Source organism: Hevea brasiliensis, chromosome 2 (assembly GCF_030052815.1).
Source record: "Hevea brasiliensis isolate MT/VB/25A 57/8 chromosome 2, ASM3005281v1, whole genome shotgun sequence".
Taxonomy (NCBI): Eukaryota; Viridiplantae; Streptophyta; class Magnoliopsida; order Malpighiales; family Euphorbiaceae; genus Hevea; species Hevea brasiliensis.
In genome coordinates, this window is record NC_079494.1 from 4568293 (window position 1) to 4594545 (window position 26253).

General features: G+C 33.5%; 2 protein-coding genes and 1 long non-coding RNA gene across 4 annotated transcripts; 2 read left to right on the forward strand and 1 right to left on the reverse strand.

Annotated features, from left to right (window-relative positions):
• Positions 1-405: 405 nt before the first annotated feature.
• On the reverse strand, positions 406-3110 carry LOC110671045 (type IV inositol polyphosphate 5-phosphatase 11). The gene is made up of 8 exons (XM_021833417.2): positions 2872-3110; positions 2624-2768; positions 2360-2490; positions 2110-2186; positions 1906-2031; positions 1189-1376; positions 938-1075; positions 406-847 (listed from the first exon to the last, which is right to left on the reverse strand). Exons 1-8 carry the CDS (start codon positions 2904-2906, stop codon positions 656-658), a joined length of 1032 nt encoding a protein of 343 aa, XP_021689109.2. The 5' UTR covers positions 2907-3110; the 3' UTR covers positions 406-655.
• A 4127-nt stretch (positions 3111-7237) lies between these two features.
• LOC110671029 (F-box/FBD/LRR-repeat protein At1g13570) lies at positions 7238-11749 on the forward strand. 2 transcript variants are annotated; one of them, XM_021833399.2, is made up of 5 exons: positions 7238-7667; positions 8161-8230; positions 9809-10651; positions 10990-11145; positions 11309-11749. In XM_021833399.2, exons 2-5 carry the CDS (start codon positions 8222-8224, stop codon positions 11588-11590), a joined length of 1290 nt encoding a protein of 429 aa, XP_021689091.2. In that variant the 5' UTR covers positions 7238-7667; positions 8161-8221; the 3' UTR covers positions 11591-11749. The 2 variants fall into 2 exon arrangements, with proteins under 2 accessions (XP_021689091.2, XP_021689084.2); XM_021833392.2 differs by having other exon boundaries at positions 7242-7667; positions 8157-8230.
• A 5304-nt stretch (positions 11750-17053) lies between these two features.
• On the forward strand, positions 17054-19386 carry LOC131172102 (uncharacterized). The gene is made up of 3 exons (XR_009142713.1): positions 17054-17612; positions 18348-18404; positions 18981-19386. It is a non-coding gene; the product is annotated as an uncharacterized LOC131172102 (long non-coding RNA).
• The last annotated feature ends 6867 nt before the right edge of the window (positions 19387-26253 follow it).

Here is a 26253-nt window from a genome sequence, read left to right on the forward strand (position 1 = left end):
AATATCAGTTTTTTTTATAACTGATTATGTTAATAACGACTGATTTTGATTGTTAAATTGGTTGCTACTAGTAATCAATAGTTTTTTTTATCAAAAATTTTATTTTTTTAAATTTAATTAATTTAGTAACCGATTTGGTTATCCGTTGCTATTTGTAACTGATTTGAATGTCAATTACTATTTGCAACTAGGCTCATTGCAATTGATTGAATCGATTACTAAATCGATTAGCAACCGATTTTAATGGATTAGCAACTGATTTGGTCAGTTGCTAATCTTATTTGTTTTTAATACAAATATATATATTCATGTATTTAATAGTTAGATTTTATTATATATTTTGTATCTTAAGTTTGTAGTTGACCGGTAAGAAAAATCCTGCATTTAAACGGTGCAATGCGCAGGAAAACTAATAAGCAAATTTTATTACAAGAAATAATTAGATGAAAATAGTCCAAAAAAATCAAAAGGAAAATTTTGATTTTACAAGAAAATATATATGAGAAAAACTTACTAAACCAGAATCATCGTGGACTCAACACATCGACATATGGGTTTTAGTTATTTTACATATATATCTCATCATACATGTTGCCTGTTGGGTGGTGATAGTCCGAGTTTAAACAAGAATCTCCCTGTATGCCAGATATAGTTTTTAAGTTGATGGTTTTAATCCAGTGCTATCAGGTGCTGCTTGTTCATTGACTTTCAAGCAGAGGTGAGCTTTCACAGGCTTGTGATCTGAGCTGTAAATATCGTCAATGGATTCATAGCAATGTAAGCTTGCAGTGATTTCGTCATCTTGTATCTTGAACAATATCCGATCTGTCCATGAAGGGACTCTTACCTGTAAAGTTAAACCATATTAAGGAAACATATTTTTTATTTGTCGTATAACATGAATGATATATAGCAGCAAGAAGAAGATAGTTATTACCTTGTGGCTTGTATCGTAATTGCTGCTTCCCACGTTGTATTTGTACGTTGGTTTAAATGTCAATGTCCCCTCGCAGAATCCGTTGAAGACCTGTCCCCTTTCTGCTTCTTGTAAGAGCTGATCTTTGCTGGTTAGCAGCTGTGTTCGTTGTTACAGAAACAGGAACAATTTAAAAAATTCCAATAATAATATTAAAGAACAATTAATCAAAGATTACAGAATGTGATTAATTTAAGATTATTATAACTCACTCTATGAAGGTCTTTCTGTATTAAATTTCTGGCGGGATAGGTATCTATCCCCTGAATCCTGTAGTTGAGATCTCCCAACCATAGGGTGATTTGGGCAGGTCTAGCATAGGGGTTCCAGTTCCTGAAGAGAAGATTGTGTGATATGTGTCTACATTGGGAATTTCTTTCTTCCACGTTCCGAGCATGAGCTGCATGCTTGCATGCCAATACATCAACAAATATATTTAATTATTGCAAACTAAACAACAATAATGTTAAATAGATAGATTGGGTTCACTAATTTAAAAAAATAAATACTGCATAGAAAAAAAAGAAAGGACCCTTAGCAACCCAAACCCATCGACTGTTGGTTTGACAATACTGACACTTGAAAATGGACCGAAGCATGTAGAAAACCAATGTAGGACAACACAAAAACAATGGCAAGTTGGCCATTGACTTGTATGCTTGGGCCCTTCTTCACCCCAGCGGCGATTCTCAGCTTGGGTCCATGGGGAAGTGAGAAACCGATGCACGTAAGGCTTAGTTTTAGAAATTCTCAGCCCATCATTTATTGGGCTGCTCAAATGATTGTGTGAGTGCGGTTGGCGCTTTTTTTTTTTAATTTTTTATTTTTAAAACTAAGTTCTTTATTCAGATCTAGCAAAGCAATTGAATTCTTTATCATTAGATAGAAAAAGAAAATAAGAGTATATAAGTGAAAATTTGGATTCTTACCAGAGAGGTGGCAAGAGACAAACACCATTCTAATTCCTTTGTAATTGATATGGATTGCTACTGCCCCTTTTGTTCTTCTAATTAATCTTCCAAATCCACCCACAGAATGCTTATCCACCTTCAATTCTATTCACCAGCATTTTAACATAAGCAGTTTCGGAATTTAAAAAAAATGTGGAATAAGAAAAGATTTTCATCGCTCACCTTTGATGAATAACCCTGAGTTCAATGGAGCAAATACGTACAACTGAAGAGATTGCATGATGGCCTTCCCTTGCAGTCTTTATCTCAAAAGTATTAAAGTAGTAGTAAGAAATATAAAATCTTGAATTTAAATATCAATCAAAAGTACCAAATAACAAAAGAATTACTTAATTTATATATTATGGTTTCTTGCATATAACAAGAATTGAGAACGGGTTATAAGAAAATAGAAGGAAGTGTGGTTTCTTACATGTGAGTATCCACAAGAACAGCCTGCAATAATCCTGCAATGTTTTTTCGAGGTACCTCTTGCAAACCCACAACCAGTAGATCAAACTTCCGGTTGCTGCCCACCAGCTCCACCAAATCTTCATAAGAGACCTAACAGAATTGCAAACCATGCACACGCTATGAGATTAATGGTCAGCGATTATATTATATAATAACAAGGAAAAACAACAAATATATAAACCTGGGATGGAGCACGGAATCAATTATAATGCATGATTTTTACCTTTCCGTTCATGTTCCAGGTCATTACGCAGATGCAGAGATCAGAACTTCTTGAGAAATCGCAGAGATTATCCACCTTCACAGTCTTTATTCCTTCATGGGCACTCATGGAATCCGTTTGCTCTCTCATCAGGAACTTGAATCTTCTGCGGAATGCGATGCAGAAAACCAGATTAATTCTTCAATCTTAACTAATTTTCAATGAGCAAGACAGAAAGAAAAGGTGAAGTTGATGATGATGATATATACCTTTTTCCACCACGAGTTCCATTGCAATTACCCATTTTCTTGAATTTTGATTCACGAAACCAGGTACTCTATTAGTCTTCTTTGAGCCCATGCAGTGTTAGTTTTCATATATCAGATCAGACGAGTTTCTCATTTGACTTGGGACGTAGGGCTTTAGTTTTGATAGATCAGATTAGACAAGTTTCTCATTTGACTTGGGACGCGTATATAGAAACGTACATATTTGGCTTTTGGCGGTGAAGAAGGTATAGAAATCCAAGTCAAAACATCTAAACTCTTCGCTCTCTCTCAATGTATCTCTTACATGAACACAAAATTTTCAATTGTTAGGTAAGGAGTTATTGACAATTCATACAAGTTAAATCCAACTTGAAAAGGACCACAATTTCCTACATCAAAATGACTAATATAGATATACCAATTGATTAACGGCTCAATTGTATATATAAATATAAATGTCTTACATATTTATATCTTAAATTCATTTTGAATCAGATTTAGACAAAAATTTCCTGAGTAAATAAACCCCGTGAGCATATTTTTATTAGTTTACCTTTTACATAAGGAAGTTACTAGTAAAAATTATGAATTTTTAAAAATTTTACAATTTTATCCTAAATTAAAAATTTATCGTCTTATGTCAATAAATCCATTAATGAATTAATAGAAACACCACGTTTAAACGTGTTTTACTCCCATTAACTCAATTTAAACCCTAATTAAGTTTAATTATATCCCAAATTCTCAATTCTCAATTATAGGGGATGAAGGACATCTAACGTGATATTTTCATTAGCTCTTTGTTGACTTTGTTGATGGTAGATGTAATTAGATAAATATAAAAAGTATATAATTTAATTAGTAATTATTTAAATTCAGGATAGAATTGCAAAAATTTTAAAAGTTTTACTTTTTTTTTTAATTTCCTCTTTGCATAAAGTGTCAAAATGAGCACTTTTATTTTTCCTTTATTTGAGAATTATTATTTTTATCGTGAAATTTAAAAAGAAAAATTAGCTTTTTAATGTATAGCCAATTAATTATTATTCAACCTGACGTGTCTTAATTAAATAAAAAAATAATACTTTTTTTTTCTTTCAAAAGCTTATAAGAAAAAAAATCATGGACAAAGATTCAATTTTTTATACATTATTTTTATATTTATTAACCTCCGATCAGGTCCACAATTTTTTACATTATTGATTGATTAGCCAAATGACATGTCAAATGTATATTAAAATTACGCAAAAATATTTTAAATTATTTAAATTATATGTAAATTTTATATGGAAAAATTTAACATTTATCATTAATTTAAAAATTCAATAATTGAATACATGTTTCATAATATATATAGGGATCTACCCTTGATGGGTTTCTGTATGATGCAGCTGAAGTTTGACATGTTCAACTTCAAATTTTTAAAATGAAGATGAAGGTGATATGATTTATATATATTGAGTGAGTCATTCTTGTTAAATTATACACGTACTCTTTCACAATTGATAGAGAAATACTAGATTGATTTGAACTCCCTGCCCCAACGATCAAGACTTGTTAATTGTATGTACGCTATAATATTATGAAGATAGCATGTGAGTAGAAATTAAATTGCCTCAAATACCATCCAATTATATATATATATATATATATATATATATATATATATATAATTGGCATCAGATCTCTTGATTATGTAAAACAATCACATGATTTTTATAATTGGCATTTGTATTTTTATTCCTTAATTGACTTTAATATATATTTTTTCGGTGGAATTAATTGACTTTAATATTTGTTGATGATTATGAATTTTGTTGACTCTCACCTTACATAAAAAATAATTTTTTTTTATTCTTTTAATTTCAATTGAAGTTTGAATTACTACAGTTTTAAAAATAATTCTAATATTATATGAATTAAATTAATAATAATAATAATAATAATAACATTGCATTTTTTCAAAAAAAAAATTTATTTCTTATAAAGAACTAATCGAACTAAGTTTGAAAAATTTTCTGGATTGAGTAACTACTTGCTCCATTACAACCGCTATTAATATGTACTTTTTTTTAATTTTTTTATTATTTTTTAAAAGTTATTTTTTGTTCATAATTATTTATTATTTTGAGAAGATTAATAGATATTAATTATTTTTTTTCAATTTAATTTATTCTTATATCTGTTAAATACAATAACTATTTATATAATTTTTTAAAACTCATCTTATTATCTCCCTCTTAATTAAGTGAGATAAAAAGTAATTTAGTTAAATTAGAAAATATTTTATTATAATTTAGATAATTTAACTACTTTATTGATCAACGTGTAAAAATTTTAAATAAAAAATAAAAATGGATAGAAGAGAATATATGTATATATATATATTGTTTTTTAAAATAATTTATTTAATATATTGTTTTTTTATTTTTAAACTATATGCCATGTGGTAATTTTTAAGTACCATTATTAAGTTAATTGGCTTGATTTTGTAAGTCATTTTCTAAATTCATGACACCTTGTATTTTTTTTTTTAATATTATAACTAAATTAGAAGGCTTAATTTTAAAAGCCAGTCTCTTAATTTCAACTTTCATAAGTAGAGATGGAATCAACAAAGCAAGTATCCTCTCTCTCTAGTTTTTTAGAAAGAGAAATTTTCTTTCCATAGTTCTTTCTTTCTAAGCTTTGAATCCTCATTAAGTCTATTGGCAAGTGAACTTCCCTACTCCTTTCAGGTAAGAAAGGTCTCCTCTCCCTCTGCCTGGATTAGTGGGTTTTCATCGTCCCACTTATCTGGGTTGGGTTGCAGAGAGGTCTATCTTTCGGTTATTTTTTGGTAAATATGTGCTTCGTGTTTGGGCTTTGTTTAAGATTTGCTTCTAAAAGAACTGGCACAACTCCTCATCACTGTTAGGTGCTACGGTTTGTGTTACTTTCTAGTATTTTAATTGTTTCTTGGTTGGTTAATTAGGTTTTGCTCTGGGGTTCTACTGTTGTTGGTTTGACACTTCTAAGGACACTCTAACACTAAAACTTAATCTCTCAGTCTTTTCATGGCTAAAAGAGACTTAAAAAATTATTGAGCGTCGCCTTATCACCCTTACGTCATATTTGATATAGCGTATTCAACTATGTAATAAAATATATTTAATTATATTATTTAATAATATAAAAAATTTTAATATAATAAAATAATAATTACATAATATAATTAATTATATTTAAAATAACTTAATTTTCATTATATATAAAAATTAATATAATCATTATTATTTATTTTAATTTATTTATTTTAATTAATTTATTTATTATTAATATTATCACTACTGTCACTACTTGATTACTACTGTTATTATCGCCATTATTTATACTCTATCACCACTACCACCACTATAGTTAGCACCATTACAATTTTGTTATCATCATCCCTATTACCATTTAGTTTTTGTCACTCCCACCACCACTTGACTATTATCTCATCTTGTCACCACCAACATTACTACTTGACTATCAATAATTGTAGCTATTACCATTTATTATTAATATTATAAATAAATTAAATAATAAAATAAAAATTATTATTATATTACACCATTTATATTTTTATTTTATAATTAAATAAAAAAATATAATAATAATTATATTACATTATAATTTTAATTATATTATATAATTAATTATATTACATTATATTATACCTTGGAGTGGTAGAGTCTGTGTCCCTGAGCTCTTGAGATGACGATTTATGGTTGGGATTCTAGAGACGGCAAAAGTTTCAGAACCTGACCCGCCCTGCCTTTATCTTGATTAATTTTCTCTAATCTCACCATGACCCTAATTTGCATAGGATAAGGACGAGATGATCTTCTTTCTGGTTCGAAACCTCGTAACTCACCCCGCGCTCTATATATTATTATTTTTTTTATTAAAAAATAATTTATATTTATATATTTAAATATTATAATTTTAACAAAATATATAAATATATTATTAAAAATAATATGTAAAATTTATATTTTTAATTATATTTTATTTTTTAATAAATATATTTATATTATATGTTAATAAATTAAAATAAAAAAAAAACTAAAAAAAAATTTCCTAAGAAAATGCACCCCGCTCAGGATCCAGACAAAAAATGTTCTGTCTCAATTTCGAATTCCTATAAAACGAGGACGAGAAGAGCGACCCCGCCTCTGACCTGCCCCGTGCCATTCCTATGGTATTCCTTCTGGCGTGGGGTATTTCCCTCCTTTTCAACGTCGTTTTAAATGATATTAATCAAGACGGTGATGCGTCCGGTGGCTAGAGTTCCTATTGGCTTGGTTCGATGAGAAAGCTGCCATAATGCTTTCGACTTGCTTTCTTCGGGTCAGGTCTCTTCCATAGCTTAGGTTTTTAGCAGTTTAAATTCTGGCCTAGTGTTTTTGGGCTATGGGTTAGTTTGGGACTTCTCTTTGTATGGGCCTCTATTTGTTTGTCCTCATTTCATAGTGCTTAATATTTCTGAATCTAACTTACCTTTCCGGGAAAAAGAAACTATTTAAAATGGATTTGTTTTTTTTCACAATTGTTCAGTGCGGTTTAGGATAGTTGGCTTTCGCCCACCCGACCCGGGTTTAAGAACGGGTAATGGAATTTAATCATTTCCTTTTTCCAAAATTCAATTTTATTTTCTCCCAAGGCACAATTCGGTGATTGTAGCTTGTATGCAATTTCGCATTATCTGCTATCAATTTTGGCTCTTTCCATCTTCGATTGATGTTTGCGTTTTCTCGCTTCTTCCTTTTCAGGTAAAAACTTATAAGAAAAGTAAAATGCTTTATTTGATCCCTATTCGCTGCTTTTTCTTCGATCTGATGTCTGAGTTTTGTGCCCAAATTGGTTCTGTTTATACCATAAAAAACCATTGAAATGTTGCCTCTTCTTCAACGCTTTGTCTTTGATTTGCCGCGCATTTTTATGTTTAAGCCTTATCCTCTGCTCCCATTGGCGCTGCATCTCTATGTTTCTGCCTTGTGAATTTTGCTACTGTTAATGACGTTTATTTGTTTGATATTTTGCCCCTTTTTGTCTGGCGTTTCATCTGTTAAATTGCTATTGCTGACATGGATTACATTTTACTAATAATGTTCCTTAGAAGTTACCTCAAGCTTGTTGTATTGTAATTGTGATGTTCTCTCTTAATTTCCGGAGTTTTAACTTTAAGCTTACAATGCTTAGCAATAATCTCTCTCTCTTTCTTTGGTGAATTTGATTTTGACCCATCGTATGTACTGAAGCAAGCTCTTGATGGTTCGGCAATCTTTGTGGGAAAATTGAACCCCGATGCAAGTAGAAGTGAAGAATGAATATGGTGAGCTATAATTTTTCTTGTTATTGCAGTTAGTTTTAATTCTCTCCCTCTTTTCTTTCCTACTCATTCTAGTGTTCTTTTTAAGAATGTGGCATATTAGATTCCTTTTTGTAGAATATTTGTGTAGAGAGGCAACTTTATTTCTGGTGATTGTATTTGCATTTTGATTTGTTTGTTCAATAATAATGATCTGCATAATCCAATGGGTATTTAGGTATTATATGCATCAAGTAATGCTACTAGCTTTGCCAAAAAAAAAAGAAAAAGTAATGCTATTAAATCAATGGCAGTATATCTGAAGTATTTCATGGTTTTGATGCACGGTTGCGATTCAACCTGTCTACTTTGGATGTCTTGGTTCTTTAAGATGGAAGGATGGTTACTGAAAGATTTTTCTTGTAAGAGCTCTTTGTACCCTTACATCCTGCAATGGCACTGCTTTAACAATAAAACTGTAGGTATAGAGGGAAATGTTTTGCTAATTTGCCTCCTGGAGGGGTGGGAGACATTCTGCTTGTCCTTGCAGGTTTACTAGTTCAGCAGTTATCGTGGCCGAATCACCATTCAGCTGTATCCACTTTCAGTTTCTTCCTGAGTTGTGCAGTTTTGTCTGTAATTACAGGATATCCAGTATACTGGAGTTTATCCATATAGCCTGCTTCCTCATTATTCCAAGAACTTGTATTCAGGACTATAGTGTCTGTTAAGACTGAAGGGGTAGTAGCTGCCTGAATCATAATTTTAGCCATTATTATCATTAATACAATCTAACATTTCTGTTTGCAGTCAATTACTTTGTTTTGTAATTCTAATTAAATTGATCAAGGGAAGTTTATTAATGCTAGAATTAACAATTGTTATATCCACTATAGTGGAAATTGTATTTTCTTAATGTGCACAGCAGTTGGTGGTTCACTGTAATCTCTATTAAGAGTAGATGGCTTGTAATTGCAATTATTGATCATTGTTTCTGAATGCTATGATCCACCTGCTTGCTTGACATTTGGTAACTTGAAAGAATAATTCCTTTTGCAATGGAATGCTGATTTTTTATTTGAATAATTAACCAAAATGGTTTGAGTTGTCACCACCACATGACATGATTCAATGTGTGTTTCCTCATCTATGTATCTACTACTATTTATGACACCTATTTTTTTTTTTTTTAAATCTTATCATAGATAATGGCTGGCATAGTCTATGCCTTGATATCACATCCAGCACCATGGAGTTGCTATGCTTGCTAGTGTTTTTTTAACAAACTCAAGTTTTGTATTTATTTCCTCTATGCTTTTAGATTGATGAAGGATCTGAAGAATATTTCCTAATTTTGATTGGCATTTAGAATATTGTTTTGATCAAGTCTTGAAAAATGATGAATCTTGATCTTCTCTATTTCTTACTTCTCTATATTAGGCACTTGTCACTATTCGCTGAATAGCCATTGTTTTCTTTGCTGTTAATGCTTTTTAGTTTTTCATTTTCTGTTAAGTATATAGGCACTAGCCACTAATTGACCTTGTTTTCCCTTATCTTTGTATGTGATGTCTGAATTCTTTTCCCTTTTGAATATATCAGAGGCATAGAGAACCACCAAAATTCCCTTGCATAGAGACAGAGCTAGACAGAATCAGCAGCTTACCAGGTCATATTTTGGACCAAATTTTATCGCAGCTGTCAATTAGAGATGCAGTGAGAACAAGTGCTTTGTCAAGGAAATGGAGGTATAAATGGGCTAAAATTCCCCATCTTGTGTTTGATAATAATTGTGTCCCAAATCCATCTCAAGATCAAACTCTCATAAAAAACAAGCTTGTCAACATTGTTGATCATGTTCTCTTACTTCATACTGGCCCAATACACAAGTTCAAACTTTCTCACCGAGATCTTCTAGGTGTTAGTGATATTGATCGATGGATTCTTCATTTATCAAGAAGCTCTATTAAAGAATTCATACTTGAAATATGGAAGGGACAGCGCTACAAAGTACCATCTTCTTTATTCTCATTTGAACATCTGATACATTTGGAGCTATTCAATTGTTTGCTAAAACCTCCTTTATCATTCAAAGGGTTCCGGAATTTGAAGAGCCTTGACCTTCAGCACATTACCCTGACTCAGCAAGTGTTTGAAAATCTAATTCTTAGCTGCCCTCTGCTTGAGAGGTTGACATTGATGAACTTTGATGGTTTCACTCACCTTAACATCAATGCTCCAAACCTTCAATTTTTTGACATTGGAGGGGTTTATGACGATGTCAGTTTTGAGAATACCTTTCAGTTAACTCTCATCTCAATTGGCTTGTATGTAAATGTAAAAAATGACCGAAATGTGGTTCATGGGAACTCTAGTAAATTGCTCAGGTTCTTTGCTAATCTACCTCATATTCGAAGGCTCGAGGTTCAGAGTTTCTTTTTGAAGGTAATGGTTCTAATATCATTTGTTGGACATTTTGTAACCTTGAAAATTTTTGACAAGTTAAGGCTTAGTTGTTGTTGTTGTTGTTGTTCATTGAGTTATACACGGGAGGTGATAGACATACACCCTCACCCCTCATTAGATGCACATTTATTTTTTAACTCTTATCTTGTTATGGAAATGGTACTTCGAGATTTTGGTTTTCAGCATTATACCAACTACTTGTCTTTATTTGACTTTCAATAGAGTATTCAAGTTTTAGTGGACTTTCATATGTGACCCTGTTGTATTTATTTGAGATTTAGATTTATAACATTGTTCTGCATCTTTTCCTGCTCCAGTATTTGTCTGTTGGCAACATTCCTAGCAGATTGCCAAGACCGTGCATTGATCTGAATTACCTTTCTATGCGCATAAATTTCAATGATATGGAGGAAAATTCAGCTGCCTTGTGTCTTTTAAGAAGTTCTCCTAACGTGCAAGAACTGGAGATGCTGGTAAGCTTCTTTTTATGTACTGCTATGAACTTTCGGGAGGATTGACAATTTGACACTAGCTTTTTATTCTTTTTCCCCAACAATTTATCGCCTGCCTTTATGTCTTTAGCTGTGCACCAAATGGATTGAGTTGCAACTTTCTGATATCTTAGACTTCATGTAGGCACGCCCAGAGGAACAAACTTCTATGGGAACAATATCTAACTTTTGGGAGGATGACCATTGGGACAGTCTCTTTGGCCAACTACGACTTGTGAAAATTGTTGGCATTTCTGGTGTCAAATCTGAACTTGATTTCATTAACTTTCTGCTCTCAAACTCACCTGTTCTTGAGAGAATGACTGTTAAGCCAGCTTCCAATGATGGAGGATGGGAGTTGCTAAAAGAATTGCTGCGATTCCGTCGGGCTTCAGTGAGAGCAGAAATCATTTATCTTGACCCGTAACTATGATCTGTTTGCCTTGGCAACCATTGAAAAATGCTTAACATGTAAAAAGTAATCAAACTTCTTGTGTATATGCATATGTTGCTTCAGAAAATTTGCCATCTGTAGTTGATCATGTGGAAACATGAGATTAAAAAAATGGTCTTTTATAATGAACAAGCTGTGATGATCCTTATTGGTAGGGGTGGCCACGGTTCAGGAACCGCCGGTTACGGTTCTTGAACCGCCGGTTCAGGTTCAATAAAATCATGAACCTGAACCAAACCGTCATGGGACGGTTTGGAAGACGGTTCCTGAACCGCCGGTTTCGGTTCGAGTCCCGGTTTAAAACGGTTTAAGAGACGGTTCAAAAAATGACAGTTCAAAACGGTTTGAATAACGGTTTGGAAGCGATTTTGGAGCAGTTTAAGAGTGACTTAAAGGAAAAAATTAGAGGAAAATTTTATTGATTTATAATTTAAGTTATATTTGTAAAAATATTTTAATTTTTCTTAGAAATCTTTTAATCAAAATAAAATAAGAATAAAAAGAATAAAATTAACTTATTTTTAAGAAAAATTTAATAAGCAAAGACTTGAACTTATTAAAAACTAGAGATGAAATTAATTTTAAAAAAAAAAAATTAAAAAAAGGTGTATGAACTTAATTTTGTCTATGTATCTCTTTAGGATTTAGATGAATCAAAATTTTCAGTTATAAGTTGAGAGAAGGGAGATTGAGGTGGTTTGGTAATGTGAAGCATAGACATAAGAAAATTCTAGTTAGACATTTAGAGCACATTGGGTTAGAGAATAGAAAGAAAAAATAGGTAGACCTAAATTAACTTAAAGGAGAATAGTACAACATGACCTAAAAGTATTACACATTTCTGATGATTTAACCCAAAATCGTTTAGAGTGGAGAAAGAGAATCCAGATAGCGGACCCCAATAAATTTTTAGGATAAAAGTTTAGTTGAATTGAGTTGAGTTGAGTATTACTTGCCCTTTTTTAAAAAATTATATGATAATTGATAATTAAAAAAATATAAAAGAAAAAAAATTAAAATAGAGGGTATTGAAAATTTTATTGAATATATAAAATAATAACAGAGTAATTGATATAGCATTAAAAATTTTAGTGAGCATATAAAATAATAAAGTAGGAGAATTATGAAAGTATTGAGAATTAAAAGGAGTGTAGAAAATAATTATTTAGAAAATTTGAGAGAAATTAAAAGAGTATTGAGAATTAAAGAGAGTGTAGAAAATAATTGTGTAGAGAATTATATATATATATATATATATATATATATATATATATATATATATATATATATATATATATAAATGAATTAGGAGTGGAGTGAGGTATTTATTGAATTTTTTTGTATTTAAATCACTAGTTTGGTCCGGTTTAGAACTGTCGGTTCAATCCGGTTTGGAACCGCCGGTTCACGGTTTTTAAAAAATATGAACCTGAACCAAACCGTAGAAAAGCGGTTTCGGTCCGGTTCGAAATCAGTTTCGGTTTTGACTGGTTTTGGTCCGGTTTTGACCGAACCGGTTCCTGTTCGGTTCCGGTTCGAAACCGAACCGTGGCCACCCCTACTTATTAGCATTAGCTGAATAAAATTTTCTAAGATACAGAGTTCAGCTTTTGTATTTTTGTAGCCATTAACGTATTATGATAACTGTGCACCGTGAAAGCGTGTAAACTGTAAAAAAATAAAGCAAATACACAAAACAACAATATTTACGTGATTCACCCTCTCAATATAGGGCTACATCTACAGGGATGCTATTTTTCATTATCATCAATAAATAAATATCATTGCAAGTTCAAAATTATACTATTTATAAGTTCAATTACATTCAAGAGAACTCATATTACATCAAACTGCTTATAGTAAATATATTAGTTAGTCATTCTCAATCTTCTCTATACATAACTCAATATATTTAATATTACAATACTACATGACAAAGAGTGTTTTCAACTATATGGGCAAGAGGTCTCTCACCAATAGACAAAAAACCATTCTTCTTGAATTTTATATCATTTTTTTACCATAGATCGAAGCCTCTCTCCACTGTAATGAGCAAGTATCCCTCATCAATAAACAGAGTTAAATTCTCAGCAATTGACACCCCTCTCTGCAATGGACAACAGCTACGCTCTATGAGCTGAAAGTTTAATAACATTTTTCATCACTCTTCTAGTTATAGTGTTAATTTTATCAATCCTAATTTGATTAGGAGTTTAACTAAATTTAAGAATAACACTAAAATAAGAGTTCTATTTTATATAGGAAATATTCCTCTATCCTATTGAGGAATATTTCTTCCACTCAAATTATAAAAAAGGTTTCTCCAAATTTCACTAGGATTTTGAATAATAATTCTAACAATCCCTACCTTGACTCAAAATCCATAAACCATTGCACACCTTGAATTCTTGGGTGCTTTCAATCATCATTTTTCCATGCTTGACTTGAAACCTTCAAATCATCAATCTTTCCAATCTTCTTCTTAGGTGTAACTTGCTTCTTTTTTCAAAATATTTTCGCTTCATCAATCTTCTTAGTTTTGCATGAAGAGCTCCACTTCAATTTCAATTCTCCATCACCAACATTGTTACATGTGTGACTTTCTACATTTTGCATCAGCTCTACCTTCAACCAAACTCACCAAGATCATTCCCATGCTCTAATATCAATTTGTTGTGCATCGTGAAAGAGTATAAATTGCAAAAAAATAAAGCAAATACACAAAATAATAATATCTACGTAGTTCACCTTCTCAACATAGTGTTACATCCGGACATGCCATCTTCTATTATCGTCAATAAATAAATATCATTGCAAGTTCAAAACTATACTATCCATAAACTCAATTACATCCAAGAAAACCTATATTACATTAAACTACTTATAGTAAATATATTAGTTAGTCTCTCTCAGTTTTCTTTAAACATAACTAAATATATTTACTATTACAATACTACACCACAAAAAGTGTTTTCAACTATATGGGCAAGAGTCCTCTCACTAATTGACAAAAATTTCTTCTTTTTAAAATTTATGTCATTTTTCCACCTTAAACCGAAGTCTCTCTCCATTGTAATGAGCAAGTGCCCCTCATCAATAGGTTGAGTCAAATCCTCAGTAATTAGCAAAGCCTCTCTCTGCAATGGACAACAGTCTCACTCCATGAGTTAAAAGCCAAATAACTTTTTTCACCATTCTCCTAATTATAGTGTTAATTTTCTCAATTCTAATTTTATTAGGAGTCCCACTCAATTTAAGAATAACATTAAAATAAGAGTTCTACTTTATATAGAAAATATTCCTCTATCTCCCACCCAAATCAGAAAAAGGTATCTCCAAATCCCACTAAAATTTTGAATCATAATTCTAACAAAGATTTATCATAACTGTGAAGGAGGGGCCAGGAAAGAAATAAAAAAGTTGGTTGCACTTAGAAAAAAAGATTTAAAATCAAGCAAGCCATTAAGATAAATTAACAATTTGTCCACCGAACCGTTGAAGGACATCCACAAAACAACTTAACCACCAGGTTTTTGTTTTTTTATGATTAATTTATCCACTAAAAATTGGAAAAACAAAAGGATGGTTGGCGGGGGTTGAAGGCAATTGGAGGTTGCAACATGACCAAACCACACCTACCTTTCTAGACAGAGCCAAACTGAAAATGTGGTTAGCCTGCCAGTAGACTCTCTCTTGTAAGCTTGGATATTTTTCAGGTACTTCAGTTTATGTGGATGAAATGAACTTAGTTGCAGTTTTAACGAATATCTGTATTTCACCCACTTCGCTTTCGCAACCCTTTCACCAATCGTCAAAGCCTAGCCTTAATGAATGGGATAACCCAAAATTTTAAACGTTAAATGGTTGATCAAATTGAAAAGATGTACCCAATCTTCAATGTCTACTACTTGAGTTGCCTGAAAAGAGATAACAGAAAATGGCCATGGGCATGGATACGCACTTCATGAAACTGACCAGAAACTGGGGTTGACAAGTAAAATGAAAATTAGTTATGGTAGTCAAGTTGATTACCACTTTTAGTTTTAAAATTAAATAGCTAAATTATTATATGGTTCCAGTAATTTATTGTTTAAATAGATATGCAATCCTTTCCTTATTTATTACTATTAATCCGTGCAGAAGCAAATTAAAAAGAAAAAAAAAATAAATACATAAAGTGGTCCACAGATTGTATGAACGAAATTTTACTCCAAAGAAGGACATCCTAATCTGCTCCTAACGTCCCTAATTTCACGAGTAATCAGTCGATGGAAATAATTTAAACAAAACAGGAGGTCGTAAAAAAAAAAACTTTAATTTTATTTAATTATATTTTATATTAATTAAATTATTAATTAAATTTTATACTTTTTAATTTTTATTAATTATATCCTACTGTTACTTGTGCCATTAATTTATTAATAGAAATATTACATCACACCATTTCAGAAATTACATCACGTAAATGATAAAATATAATTAAAAAAAATAAAAAATATAGAATTTAATTGATAATTTTATTAATATAAAATATAATAAAAAAATTTGAAAATAAGGTTTTTTTATAAATATTTTTTAAATTTGATAATTATAAGAAAGATGACTAATTATATTTAATTATTTAATTATTTAATTTTAAATTTATTATTTTTAATAAATAATTTATTGTTATTTTATACTTTATATTGTATTATTAATTTTAGATCTAATAAATGTCACGACCCAACCTATGGGCCGGACCGGCACTAGGACCTGGACCAGCCTAAAGCCTCCGAGGCCCGTAGTAAGCCTAACTGTTCATTAACCCAACTTTAAGGCCCATTTGGGCCCAAATTCAAGAAAACAAACGGACAGAGTCCGGCCATAAAATGGACTTTCCAACGGGGAGTTTTCGACTCACCCGACCTGTAAACACAATAAATACTCAATTGGGGAGCTCAGCTCACCCTCCACATACTCATCAGCATAAAAATAAATGGGAGCTCAGCTCCCTCATCCAATCCATCCAACATGCATAGAATATTAAGTTTACAGGTCCAAAAATAATAATTTAGTTTACAGACCCAAATCAAATAAACATTTCTAACACATGCGAAAATTCTAAGATTTAACAAGTTTATACAAACAGTAGTAATCGACCTGCGAGGGAGAAAGCAGGTTAACCTCAAAAATATCCTCCTGTGGCCTGGAAAAATTTTTGAACAAGAGTGAGCGTTCGACTCAGAGAGTAAAATATCAATTTTAACCATAATCTCTATAACTATCTATGTAACAACCCAGAAAATTAAAAAAAAAAAAAAAAAAAATTTGAAGAATGGGATTGGCGTGTGACAGTGGGTTTCCCACTGTCACAGTAGCCTTTTTATAAAAAAAAAAAAAAAAATTTCAAAAGAAAAACGGGAGGAAACCCCCCCCCCCCCCATTTCTCTTCTCTCCCTCTCCTTCCCTCCCTTCTTCTTCTTCCTTTCTCCGGTGACCGGCCGGCGACGTCCCAAGCAGCTCCCCACCGGCCGGCGACCCTCCGACGACGTCCAGGACCACCAGAAACGGCGGCAAGAGAGGGAGAGATAGAGAAAACGCGCGCACAGTGGGCAGCGGCTTTCCGGCGCGATTCCGGCTTCATCCGACGTCCGATCGAGGCGATTCCGGTGGCGTTGGAAAGCTTGTTCCGAGAGCTTTCTTTTGATACCAATTTTGAAGCAAATGGAGGTCGGATGAGTGAGATATGGAGGAGAGAAGTTTCGGGTTTTTCAAGCTTTTTCGTCAGATCTACGACGATCCGACCGTTGGATCGACGATCCGAGACCACATATGGACTGAGGAAGAGGAGAGGAACATGGTGGTATGATCAGATTCGGCAAATGTCGCCGGCGACCGGCGGCTGGCCACAGTGCGCGGTGGTGCCGGCGGTGGCCCGGTGAGCTATGGAGATGGTTCAACTTCCAGAGGCTTCCTCATAAATTTTTGAAATTTTTGAGACACAGATAAACTTCGGGTAAGACAATTTTTATTATTTCTCTGTCTGTAGAGCATAAATACAGTGTTTCTTAAACAGGAAAAATTGGAGAAAAATTCTAAGAAAAATATATGATGAAAGTAAAATTATTTGGAGATATTCTATGGTGTTAGTTGAATTTTTGGGTGATCGTAGAATATTTTTGAGAAATATGGATGGATTTTAGTTAGATTTTTAGCATATAGGCATATAAGATTGTTTGAAATTAAGATAATTAAATTTTATATAATTGGTTGAAGCTTGAAGATGGAAGTTTAAATATGTAAATATTAAATTGGGTTGAATTAAGAATATGTTAGCTGTTGAAAACTTAGGAAATTGAGTAAAATTCTTGAATAAAATATTCATGGGTGATTAGAAAATTACAATTTATTTTGCCATAGCCTTATAATATTATTAAAGACCGCGGGGCAAAAATTTAAAATTTTTAGAGCTTGTTTGAGTGGGTTTTTGAAAAATATCAATTATAGGGACTAAAACGTAATTTTTAAGATTTTGAGTATAGTCTGATTTGGAGGGCCCAGGATGTGCCATTTGATATTAATTATATTTGATTTTTGAAATTTAGAATTTATAAGTGTTATTTGAGCCTCTTTGCAGTTGGGTAGGTCCTGTATAGGAAACTCACGATTTTCGGCATGAATTAGGCTGTCTATTGCCTCTTTAGAGTTTTATTTTGAGTTAGTACTAATAAATTTATAATTTAATTATTAGGTGATCGAGATCAACTATTTTCCTGCATCCAGCAGCCACAATAGTCGACGGTGTACTGTGAGTAGAATATTAATTTTAATTGTAATTTCGATATTATTATATGTTCAAGCATGCCCATGCATCACTTATATGCATATATTTATGTAGTTAAACTCTAGGCACGATTTATGTTGCATTCATAACTGTTGATGTGCCATGGATGTTGTTGTGGTAATTTGGAGCAGTGTGCGTGCGTTGGCGTGCGTGTGATGTGGTGTGGACTATGGATAGGACGGGGTAGTCACGGCTTGAGTAATTCGCTGGGACCCGATCCTTCGAGGGGTAGTCACGGCTTGAGTAATTCGCTGGGACCCTCGATTTGGTTATTAAGTGGAAGTCCGAGCTTGAGTAATTACCGGCACCAAAGTTGGATTTAAGAGAGTCAGATAGGGATCAGCTCCATATGTTATGATTGATACTACAGGGTGTGTGAGCGCTCCAAATTACCTTTTTGATGTTATGATGTGAAAATGATGTTGATGTTGCATTTCACTCTACAGGATGCATTAGTTTTAGATAGTTATAGAGATTATGGTTAAAATTGATATTTTACTCTCTGAGTCGAACGCTCACTCCTGTTCAATATTTTTCCAGGCTACAGGAGGAGACATTTTTCAGAATAACCTGTCCCTTTCCTCTCAGGTTATGAAAAGATTACTTAATTATATTATTATTCTCTAAATTTGTAAATTTAGGACTCCGCATGTGCTAGTAGTAGCATTAAGCCTATCAGAGACTGTATGAATTCAAGTTTTCATATTAATAAATGAAAAGAAAAATTTTTTATGAGTTTTAAATGGTTATAAATGAGGTAATAGGGTTGAGCTGGGCTCCCCTGATTTTAGTTTTCTGAAAAGTTCTGGGCTAAGTTGGCCCAAAATGAAATTATAACAGTTTAATTTAAATTATCTTATATGCATATTGGGTCTAAATTGTGGGCCTGGTTATGGATTTGAGGAATAGTTAGGCTTACTACGGGCCTCGGGGGCTTTAAGTCGCCTGTGTCCTAGTGCCGGTCCGGCCCATAGGTTGGGTCGTGACAAAGTTGGTATCAGAGCTTAGGCTCTAGATTCATGGGAAAGAATATACTTGGGAGTGTAAAAGGAGTCTTGTTAGGATGTTACATGCGGAGTATAGGATTCTGTTTCGTCTTTTTCTGTAATTCTTTATTTCTAGATTCTGCGTTATACCTCGGGAAATATAAAAGTGCCTCAATTAGTGTCTTGATTTTCGTGGAGTACATAGAAATGTGAAAGAGAGTTAGTAGACATGTGAGATCTATCATGAGGATACGTACTCCAAGAAATGTTATATTTTGTCAGTATGGGTTTAAATGGTGTGCCCATTTCGTGCAAGGCACGAGTACATAAAGGTGAGTCTTGAAAGTACAGCTGTTGCCTAGATAAGGATGAGGATACCATCGGCGTCATCGTGGATGACCCAGTTAGAATAAGTTTGTGATAATATAATATTCAAGAGAGATAATATATTAAGAGACCTAGTCCACAGACGTATCGTAGTAACTATACAATGTTCTCAATGTCCGCCTCTGTAGTCGCAGACATACAAGATCGACATGAGATTATTGTGTAGAGTCGCGTGCATCCCCGTGGTGCTCCATAATGAGGGTGTTTATCGATGGCCTCTGCTTTGGTACAAAGAATACCAATGCAGTTTTATATCTCAGAGGAGTTGGGAACTCCTGGTTAAGAGTCTAGAGCTAGAATATCGAAAGGTTACAGTTAGGTGGTAACTAGAGTCAATGACTCGGTTACCCTAGCATGAGCTAGAGTTGCATTAAGAGTTGCCATCAGACCAGAGGTTTCGGACTAGTTGCAAGTAAAAGTGACACCTATAGAGTGAGACCATCTAGTCTTCGGTATGGAATTTTGGATGATTTTTGCAGAATGACAGACGTTTTGCTTAGAACTTAGTGAGAATAGGATACCTTGTGTGTATTAGCAAGGTGTAAAGTGCAACCCTACTACCTAGGGACGGTCAAAACTATGAATTGATGATTCACAGAGATATGATATGATAGGAGAGTCATTAATTTGACATGGTTTGGGCAAGGTGGTAAATGTAGTACCTTTGTTGCAGCAAGTTAGGGTGTAGTCCTATCTTTTCAGAAGGGATCGAAAGTTATTACTAATGATGGTGACCAACCAAATAGTACCCGGATGGACCGTAGAGTGTGGTAGAGAGTAGTTGGCTCTGTATCCCGCAGAGGATACAAGTTTCATTATAGGAATCATATATAATCAGATCACGATGGATGTAAATCCTTTGAATTGGATGACGGGTTTGGGTGCCCGGAATCTTAAGTTTTGGCAAATTGAGTAAACATGGAAAATAATAATAATAATAATAATAATAATAATAATAATAATAATAATAATAATAATAATAATAATAATAATAATAATAACAAATAAATAAAATTACTGCAGAATCAGTTCTCGAGGTAGTAAAGGTATTATGTAAGCTAAAGGATAAGAATAGAAATCATACGATAAAGGTATGACCGCAATTTCCTGAGTTCTTTTCTAACTTCATATTGATCAAAATAATAGTATAATCTAATTATAATAGTGTTAAGAGAAATAAATTAGCAAAGATAAATTATAGAAGGCCAATGGATAGAAAAAGTACAGAACGAAAGTTTGGACAATTCATTGCAGATGCAATATAATCTAAATGCCAGTGGGAATACCAGCTAGAGTGGTCAAAGGACCAAATCTGAGTAGCACAGATATGTGATAACGCGGTAGAGACTCTGAAAGATATAGTCAGCAAGTACAGCTGTCATGTTAGGAAGAAGAATGAAACCAGGGATAGAATAGTCAAGTTCTATTTTGGGTAAGACAAAGGAAATGAATGAAAGGACAATCTGAAGGGCGCGTAATAAACGGAATAAAGTTAAGATATAGGGTAGACTAAGTGTTATTCTTGGCAAGGAGAATGACAAGGATGGAAAACCCAAAATGGGACCACATTAGTGAGAATAGTGATGGAGGTATGGAATAACATAATAATGAGTAAATGCTAGAAGGTGTGCGATGGTATTGCGGACTACCTAATTAGGTAGAGAAAAAGAAGTTAGTAAATAGTAAGTTGAATAAAAGTCAGTCTACGGGATCAAATAGGTATGATGAGTGGAAAGAATTATAGATAATGACACATAAGTTTTAGGTTAGACTTTTGAGATAGTGAGAAGGTAGTTAGAGGTTCGTTATGAATGTCAGGCAAACATTTTAGTGTGATCAACAGAATCACTTTGCAGTGAAGTAATAACGACAGAACAACAGTAGGGGTAGAATGAAAAGTGACAAGTATGGATGGTAATAAATTACTAGAAAGTTCAAGGATCAAATTAATGACCATAGATAAGGGTGGAATTAGTGTTGGAAGAATTTATTAGTGAGAGAAATCTTTCAGGAATCAACAAAAGTTAAGGGCACAATATAAACGATGATAGATATGAATCATTGGTCGAGTATAAGTAAAGTTAATAAATTATAAAATATTATGTCAGGAAGGACAATGGTACGGTAAAGTGTTCATGCAGATGATATCTTATAGGTAGAGCACAATTGTGCTAAGAGATGATGAAATTTGAAGAGAAAGACCAAGAAACATAGATTAAACGTTATTATATGGACAATCGGGCGTAGTTGAATATAAGAGGATATTTTTCTTTCTTTTCAAGTTTAGTTTGTGCTATTGGTTCTAGAGGGTTATATAAGGAACGGAGACAGAGTCAAGGAGACCTAGTTATTTGAGAGTTTGGTAGGCACCAATTCATATACAATTTCGTGATATGAGAATGACTGTAAGTGCATACCTAGTATTAAGTATGAAAGGACGATCAGAGTAATAACAGGAGTCAAATTGAGTTAGCTACTAAGGCTTGTGACTATTTTAAATTATGAGCTGGAGAGAATACTAATTGTGAATGAGTTACAGCGAATGAGATTGTTGCTAATAGGAAAAGATGAAGCTGAAGTTTGGAAAGCTATGGGCAGTATATGTGATTTTATTAAGGAGAATGAACATGTGAAGTATTTTGTTTAGGATTAAGGCATGGCACACATTTCTCACAGCCGTGTTAGTTCAGATGGAACTTATAGTTTCAAGGGCTCATATCCATCTAGGATGTGTAATTTCCTACTAAGAGAGGTAGGGAATGATAATGTTCTGATAGTTAAGTTGGTAAAAGGGGATGCAAAAAGAATTTTCTATGGTTAATTATAAGTGTTACAAAAGGTGAAGAATGTGCTGGTAAGAGAAAATCGTAAGGTTAGAATTCCCGAAGTAATAGAACTAGTAACTAAGAAATAAAATGAAAGTTAAAGTTGATGATGGGATGGACATCCTTGAAGGAAAAAGGTGTAAGGGTGAAATAGGACTAAAATTAAGGAATAAGTACAGCAGGTTGAAAAGATACCAACAATACCAAAAATAGGAAAAGGGAAGTGGATAAGATGCAAATGACAGAAAAAGAGCTCGATAGAGCCAGTTATAATGATGAGGATAAGGAGGAATAGGTATGCTAGGAACACACTAAGAGACGTTTAAAACAAGTTATTATGAGATGATAGATTAAAGGAGTAGTAGAGCCTCGATCTGAGTGCTAATGTGTCAGAAGTAGGCCACATACTAAGAAGCTATAGGAAGAAGTCTAGATATTTATATTCCAGAGAAGGAGTGAGAATTGATAAGTCGCATGGGTTGAGTTGTCAGAGAATATAAACACTTTTGTTACCTAGAAGGAGAGACCCAGTTTACTTTCCAATATTGATAAATGATACACTTGGCCCTTGGAGGAAACTCTACCTGACTAGTTACATAAGATCGATAGAGGTTGGTCTAAGTACCTTAGTAATGACACAAGAGAGATTAAAAATTTAAAGTATAATGGGAGTGAGAAGATTTATAGGTATTAACCACTGAAGTCATAAGAAGAGTGAAGATCTCGAACAAGATGCCTAGATTAGGTGCTACAGGAAAGCTACTCATAGGATATCATGGAATAAGGAACATAAGTTATGTCATTGGGGAAAACAGAGATTATTAAAACAAAGGAATGATGACTGAAGTCACCAAGAGACATGTTGGGGCGTAATAAAAGTGAGGTAAGCACTAAGGTTGATTGAAGTTATGAGACATCAAGTCAAGAACAGTGAGATATAGCGAATACTTGAGATGTCAGAAAAATAGTCAATGAATAGCCAAGAGATAGGAGCATCTCTAGAAAGAGATGATGACAAATAGGACACTATAGTAGAATCAGAGAACAGTAGAATGTCATATATAATATACGAAGAGTTCGAAGAATAAATGTTTTACCAATATCTGCATAGCTGGAGGAGTAATGATTGCACTTATTTCGATAATATTCTTTTCCATATCTCTTGTTTATTCGAAAATTCGAGGACGAATTTTTCTTAAGGGGGGAAGAATGTAACAACCCAGAAAATTAAAAAAAAAAAAAAAAAATTTGAAGAATGGGATTGGCGTGTGACAGTGGGTTTCCCACTGTCACAGCAGCCTTTTTATAAAAAAAAAAAAAAAAAAAAAAAATTTCAAAAGAAAAACGGCCGGAAACCCCCCCCCCCCCCCCAATTTCTCTTCTCTCCTCTCCTTCCCTTTCTTCTTCTTCTTCCTTTCTCCGGTGACCGGCCGGCGACGTCCCAAGCAGCTCCCCACCGGCCGGCGACCCTCCGGCGACCACCAGGACCACCAGAAACGGCGGCAAGAGAGGGAGAGGAGAGAGAAAACGCGCGCACAGTGGGCAGCGGCTTTCCGGCGCGATTCCGGCTTCATCCGACGTCCGATCGAGGCGATTCCGGTGGCGTTGGAAAGCTTGTTCCGAGAGCTTTCTTTTGATACCAATTTTGAAGCAAATGGAGGTCGGATGAGTGAGATATAGAGGAGAGAAGTTTCGGTTTTTTCAAGCTTTTTCGTCAGATCTACGACGATCCGACCGTTGGATCGACGATCCGAGACCACATATGGACTGAGGAAGAGGAGAGGAACATGGTGGTATGATCAGATTCGGCAAATGTCGCCGGCGACCGGCGGCCGGCCACCGTGCGCGGTGGTACGGCAAGTGGCCCGGTGAGCTATGGAGATGGTTCAACTTCCAGAGGCTTCCTCATAAATTTTTGAAATTTTTGAGACACAGATAAACTTCGGGTAAGACAATTTTTATTATTTCTCTGTCTGTAGAGCATAAATACAGTGTTTCTTAAACAGGAAAAATTGGAGAAAAATTCTAAGAAAAATATATGATGAAAGTAAAATTATTTGGAGATATTCTATGGTGTTAGTTGAATTTTTGGGTGATCGTAGAATATTTTTGAGAAATATGGATGGATTTTAGTTAGATTTTTAGCATATAGGCATATAAGATTGTTTGAAATTAAGATAATTAAATTTTATATAATTGGTTGAAGCTTGAAGATGGAAGTTTAAATATGTAAATATTAAATTGGGTTGAATTAAGAATATGTTAGCTGTTGAAAACTTAGGAAATTGAGTAAAATTCTTGAATAAAATATTCATGGGTGATTAGAAAATTACAATTTATTTTGCCATAGCCTTATAATATTATTAAAGACCGCGGGGCAAAATTTTAAAATTTTTAGAGCTTGTTTGAGTGGGTTTTTGAAAAATATCAATTATAGGGACTAAAACGTAATTTTTAAGATTTTGAGTATAGTCTGATTTGGAGGGCCCAGGAGGGGCCATGTGATATTAATGAGATGTGATTGTGGAAATTGAGAATTTAGAAGTGTTATTTGAGCCTCTTTGCAGGTTGGGTAGGTCCCAGGTATAGGGGAAACTCTGCCGGATTTTCGGCATGAATTAGGCTGTCTATTGCCTCTTTAGAGTTTTATTTTGAGTTAGTACTAATAAATTTATAATTTAATTATTAGGTGATCGAGATCAACTATTTTCCTGCATCCAGCAGCCACAATAGTCGATTTGTAATCGTGAGTAAAATATTAATTTTAATTGTAATTTCGATATTATTATATGTTCAGCATGCCCATGCATCACTTATATGCATATATTTATGTAGTTAAACTCTAGGCACGATTTATGTTGCATTCATAACTGTTGATGTGCCATGGATGTTGTTGTGGTAATTTGGAGCAAGCAGTGCGTTGGCGTGCGTGTGATGTGGTGTGGACTATGGATAGGACGGGGTAGTCACGGCTTGAGTAATTCGCTGGGACCCGATCCTTCGAGGGGTAGTCACGGCTTGAGTAATTTGCTGGGACCCTCGATTTGGTTATTAAGTGGAAGTCCGAGCTTGAGTAATTCGCTGGCACCAGGTTGGATTTAAGAGAGTCAGATAGGGATCAGCTCCCATATGTTATGATTGATACTACAGGGTGTGTGAGCGCTCCAAATTACCTTTTTGATGTTATGATGTGAAAATGATGTTGATGTTGCATTTCACTCTACAGGATGCATTAGTTTTAGATAGTTATAGAGATTATGGTTAAAATTGATATTTTACTCTCTGAGTCGAACGCTCACTCCTGTTCAATATTTTTTCCAGGCTACAGGAGGAGACATTTTTCAGAATAACCTGTCCCTTTCCTCTCAGGTTATGAAAAGATTACTTAATTATATTATTATTCTCTAAATTTGTAAATTTAGGACTCCGCATGTGCTAGTAGTAGCATTAAGCCTATCAGAGACTGTATGAATTCAAGTTTTCATATTAATAAATGAAAAGAAAAATTTTTTATGAGTTTTAAATGGTTATAAATGAGGTAATAGGGTTGAGCTGGGCTCCCCTGATTTTAGTTTTCTGAAAAGTTCTGGGCTAAGTTGGCCAAAAATGAAATTA

Excerpts from the sequence above, each read along its gene's own strand:
- LOC110671045 (XM_021833417.2), bottom strand. The coding sequence starts at position 2,906 with ATGGGTAATTGCAATGGAACTCGTGGTGGAAAAAG. Across the intron at positions 2,187-2,359 it reads GTTCTTGTGGATACTCACAT|ACTGCAAGGGAAGGCCATCA; the intron begins GTAAGAAACCAC and ends TTTGAGATAAAG. Across the intron at positions 1,377-1,905 it reads TGTCTCTTGCCACCTCTCTG|CTCATGCTCGGAACGTGGAA; the intron begins GTAAGAATCCAA and ends GCAAGCATGCAG.
- LOC110671029 (XM_021833399.2), top strand. Across the intron at positions 10,652-10,989 it reads TTCAGAGTTTCTTTTTGAAG|TATTTGTCTGTTGGCAACAT; the intron begins GTAATGGTTCTA and ends TTCCTGCTCCAG. Across the intron at positions 11,146-11,308 it reads TGCAAGAACTGGAGATGCTG|GCACGCCCAGAGGAACAAAC; the intron begins GTAAGCTTCTTT and ends GACTTCATGTAG.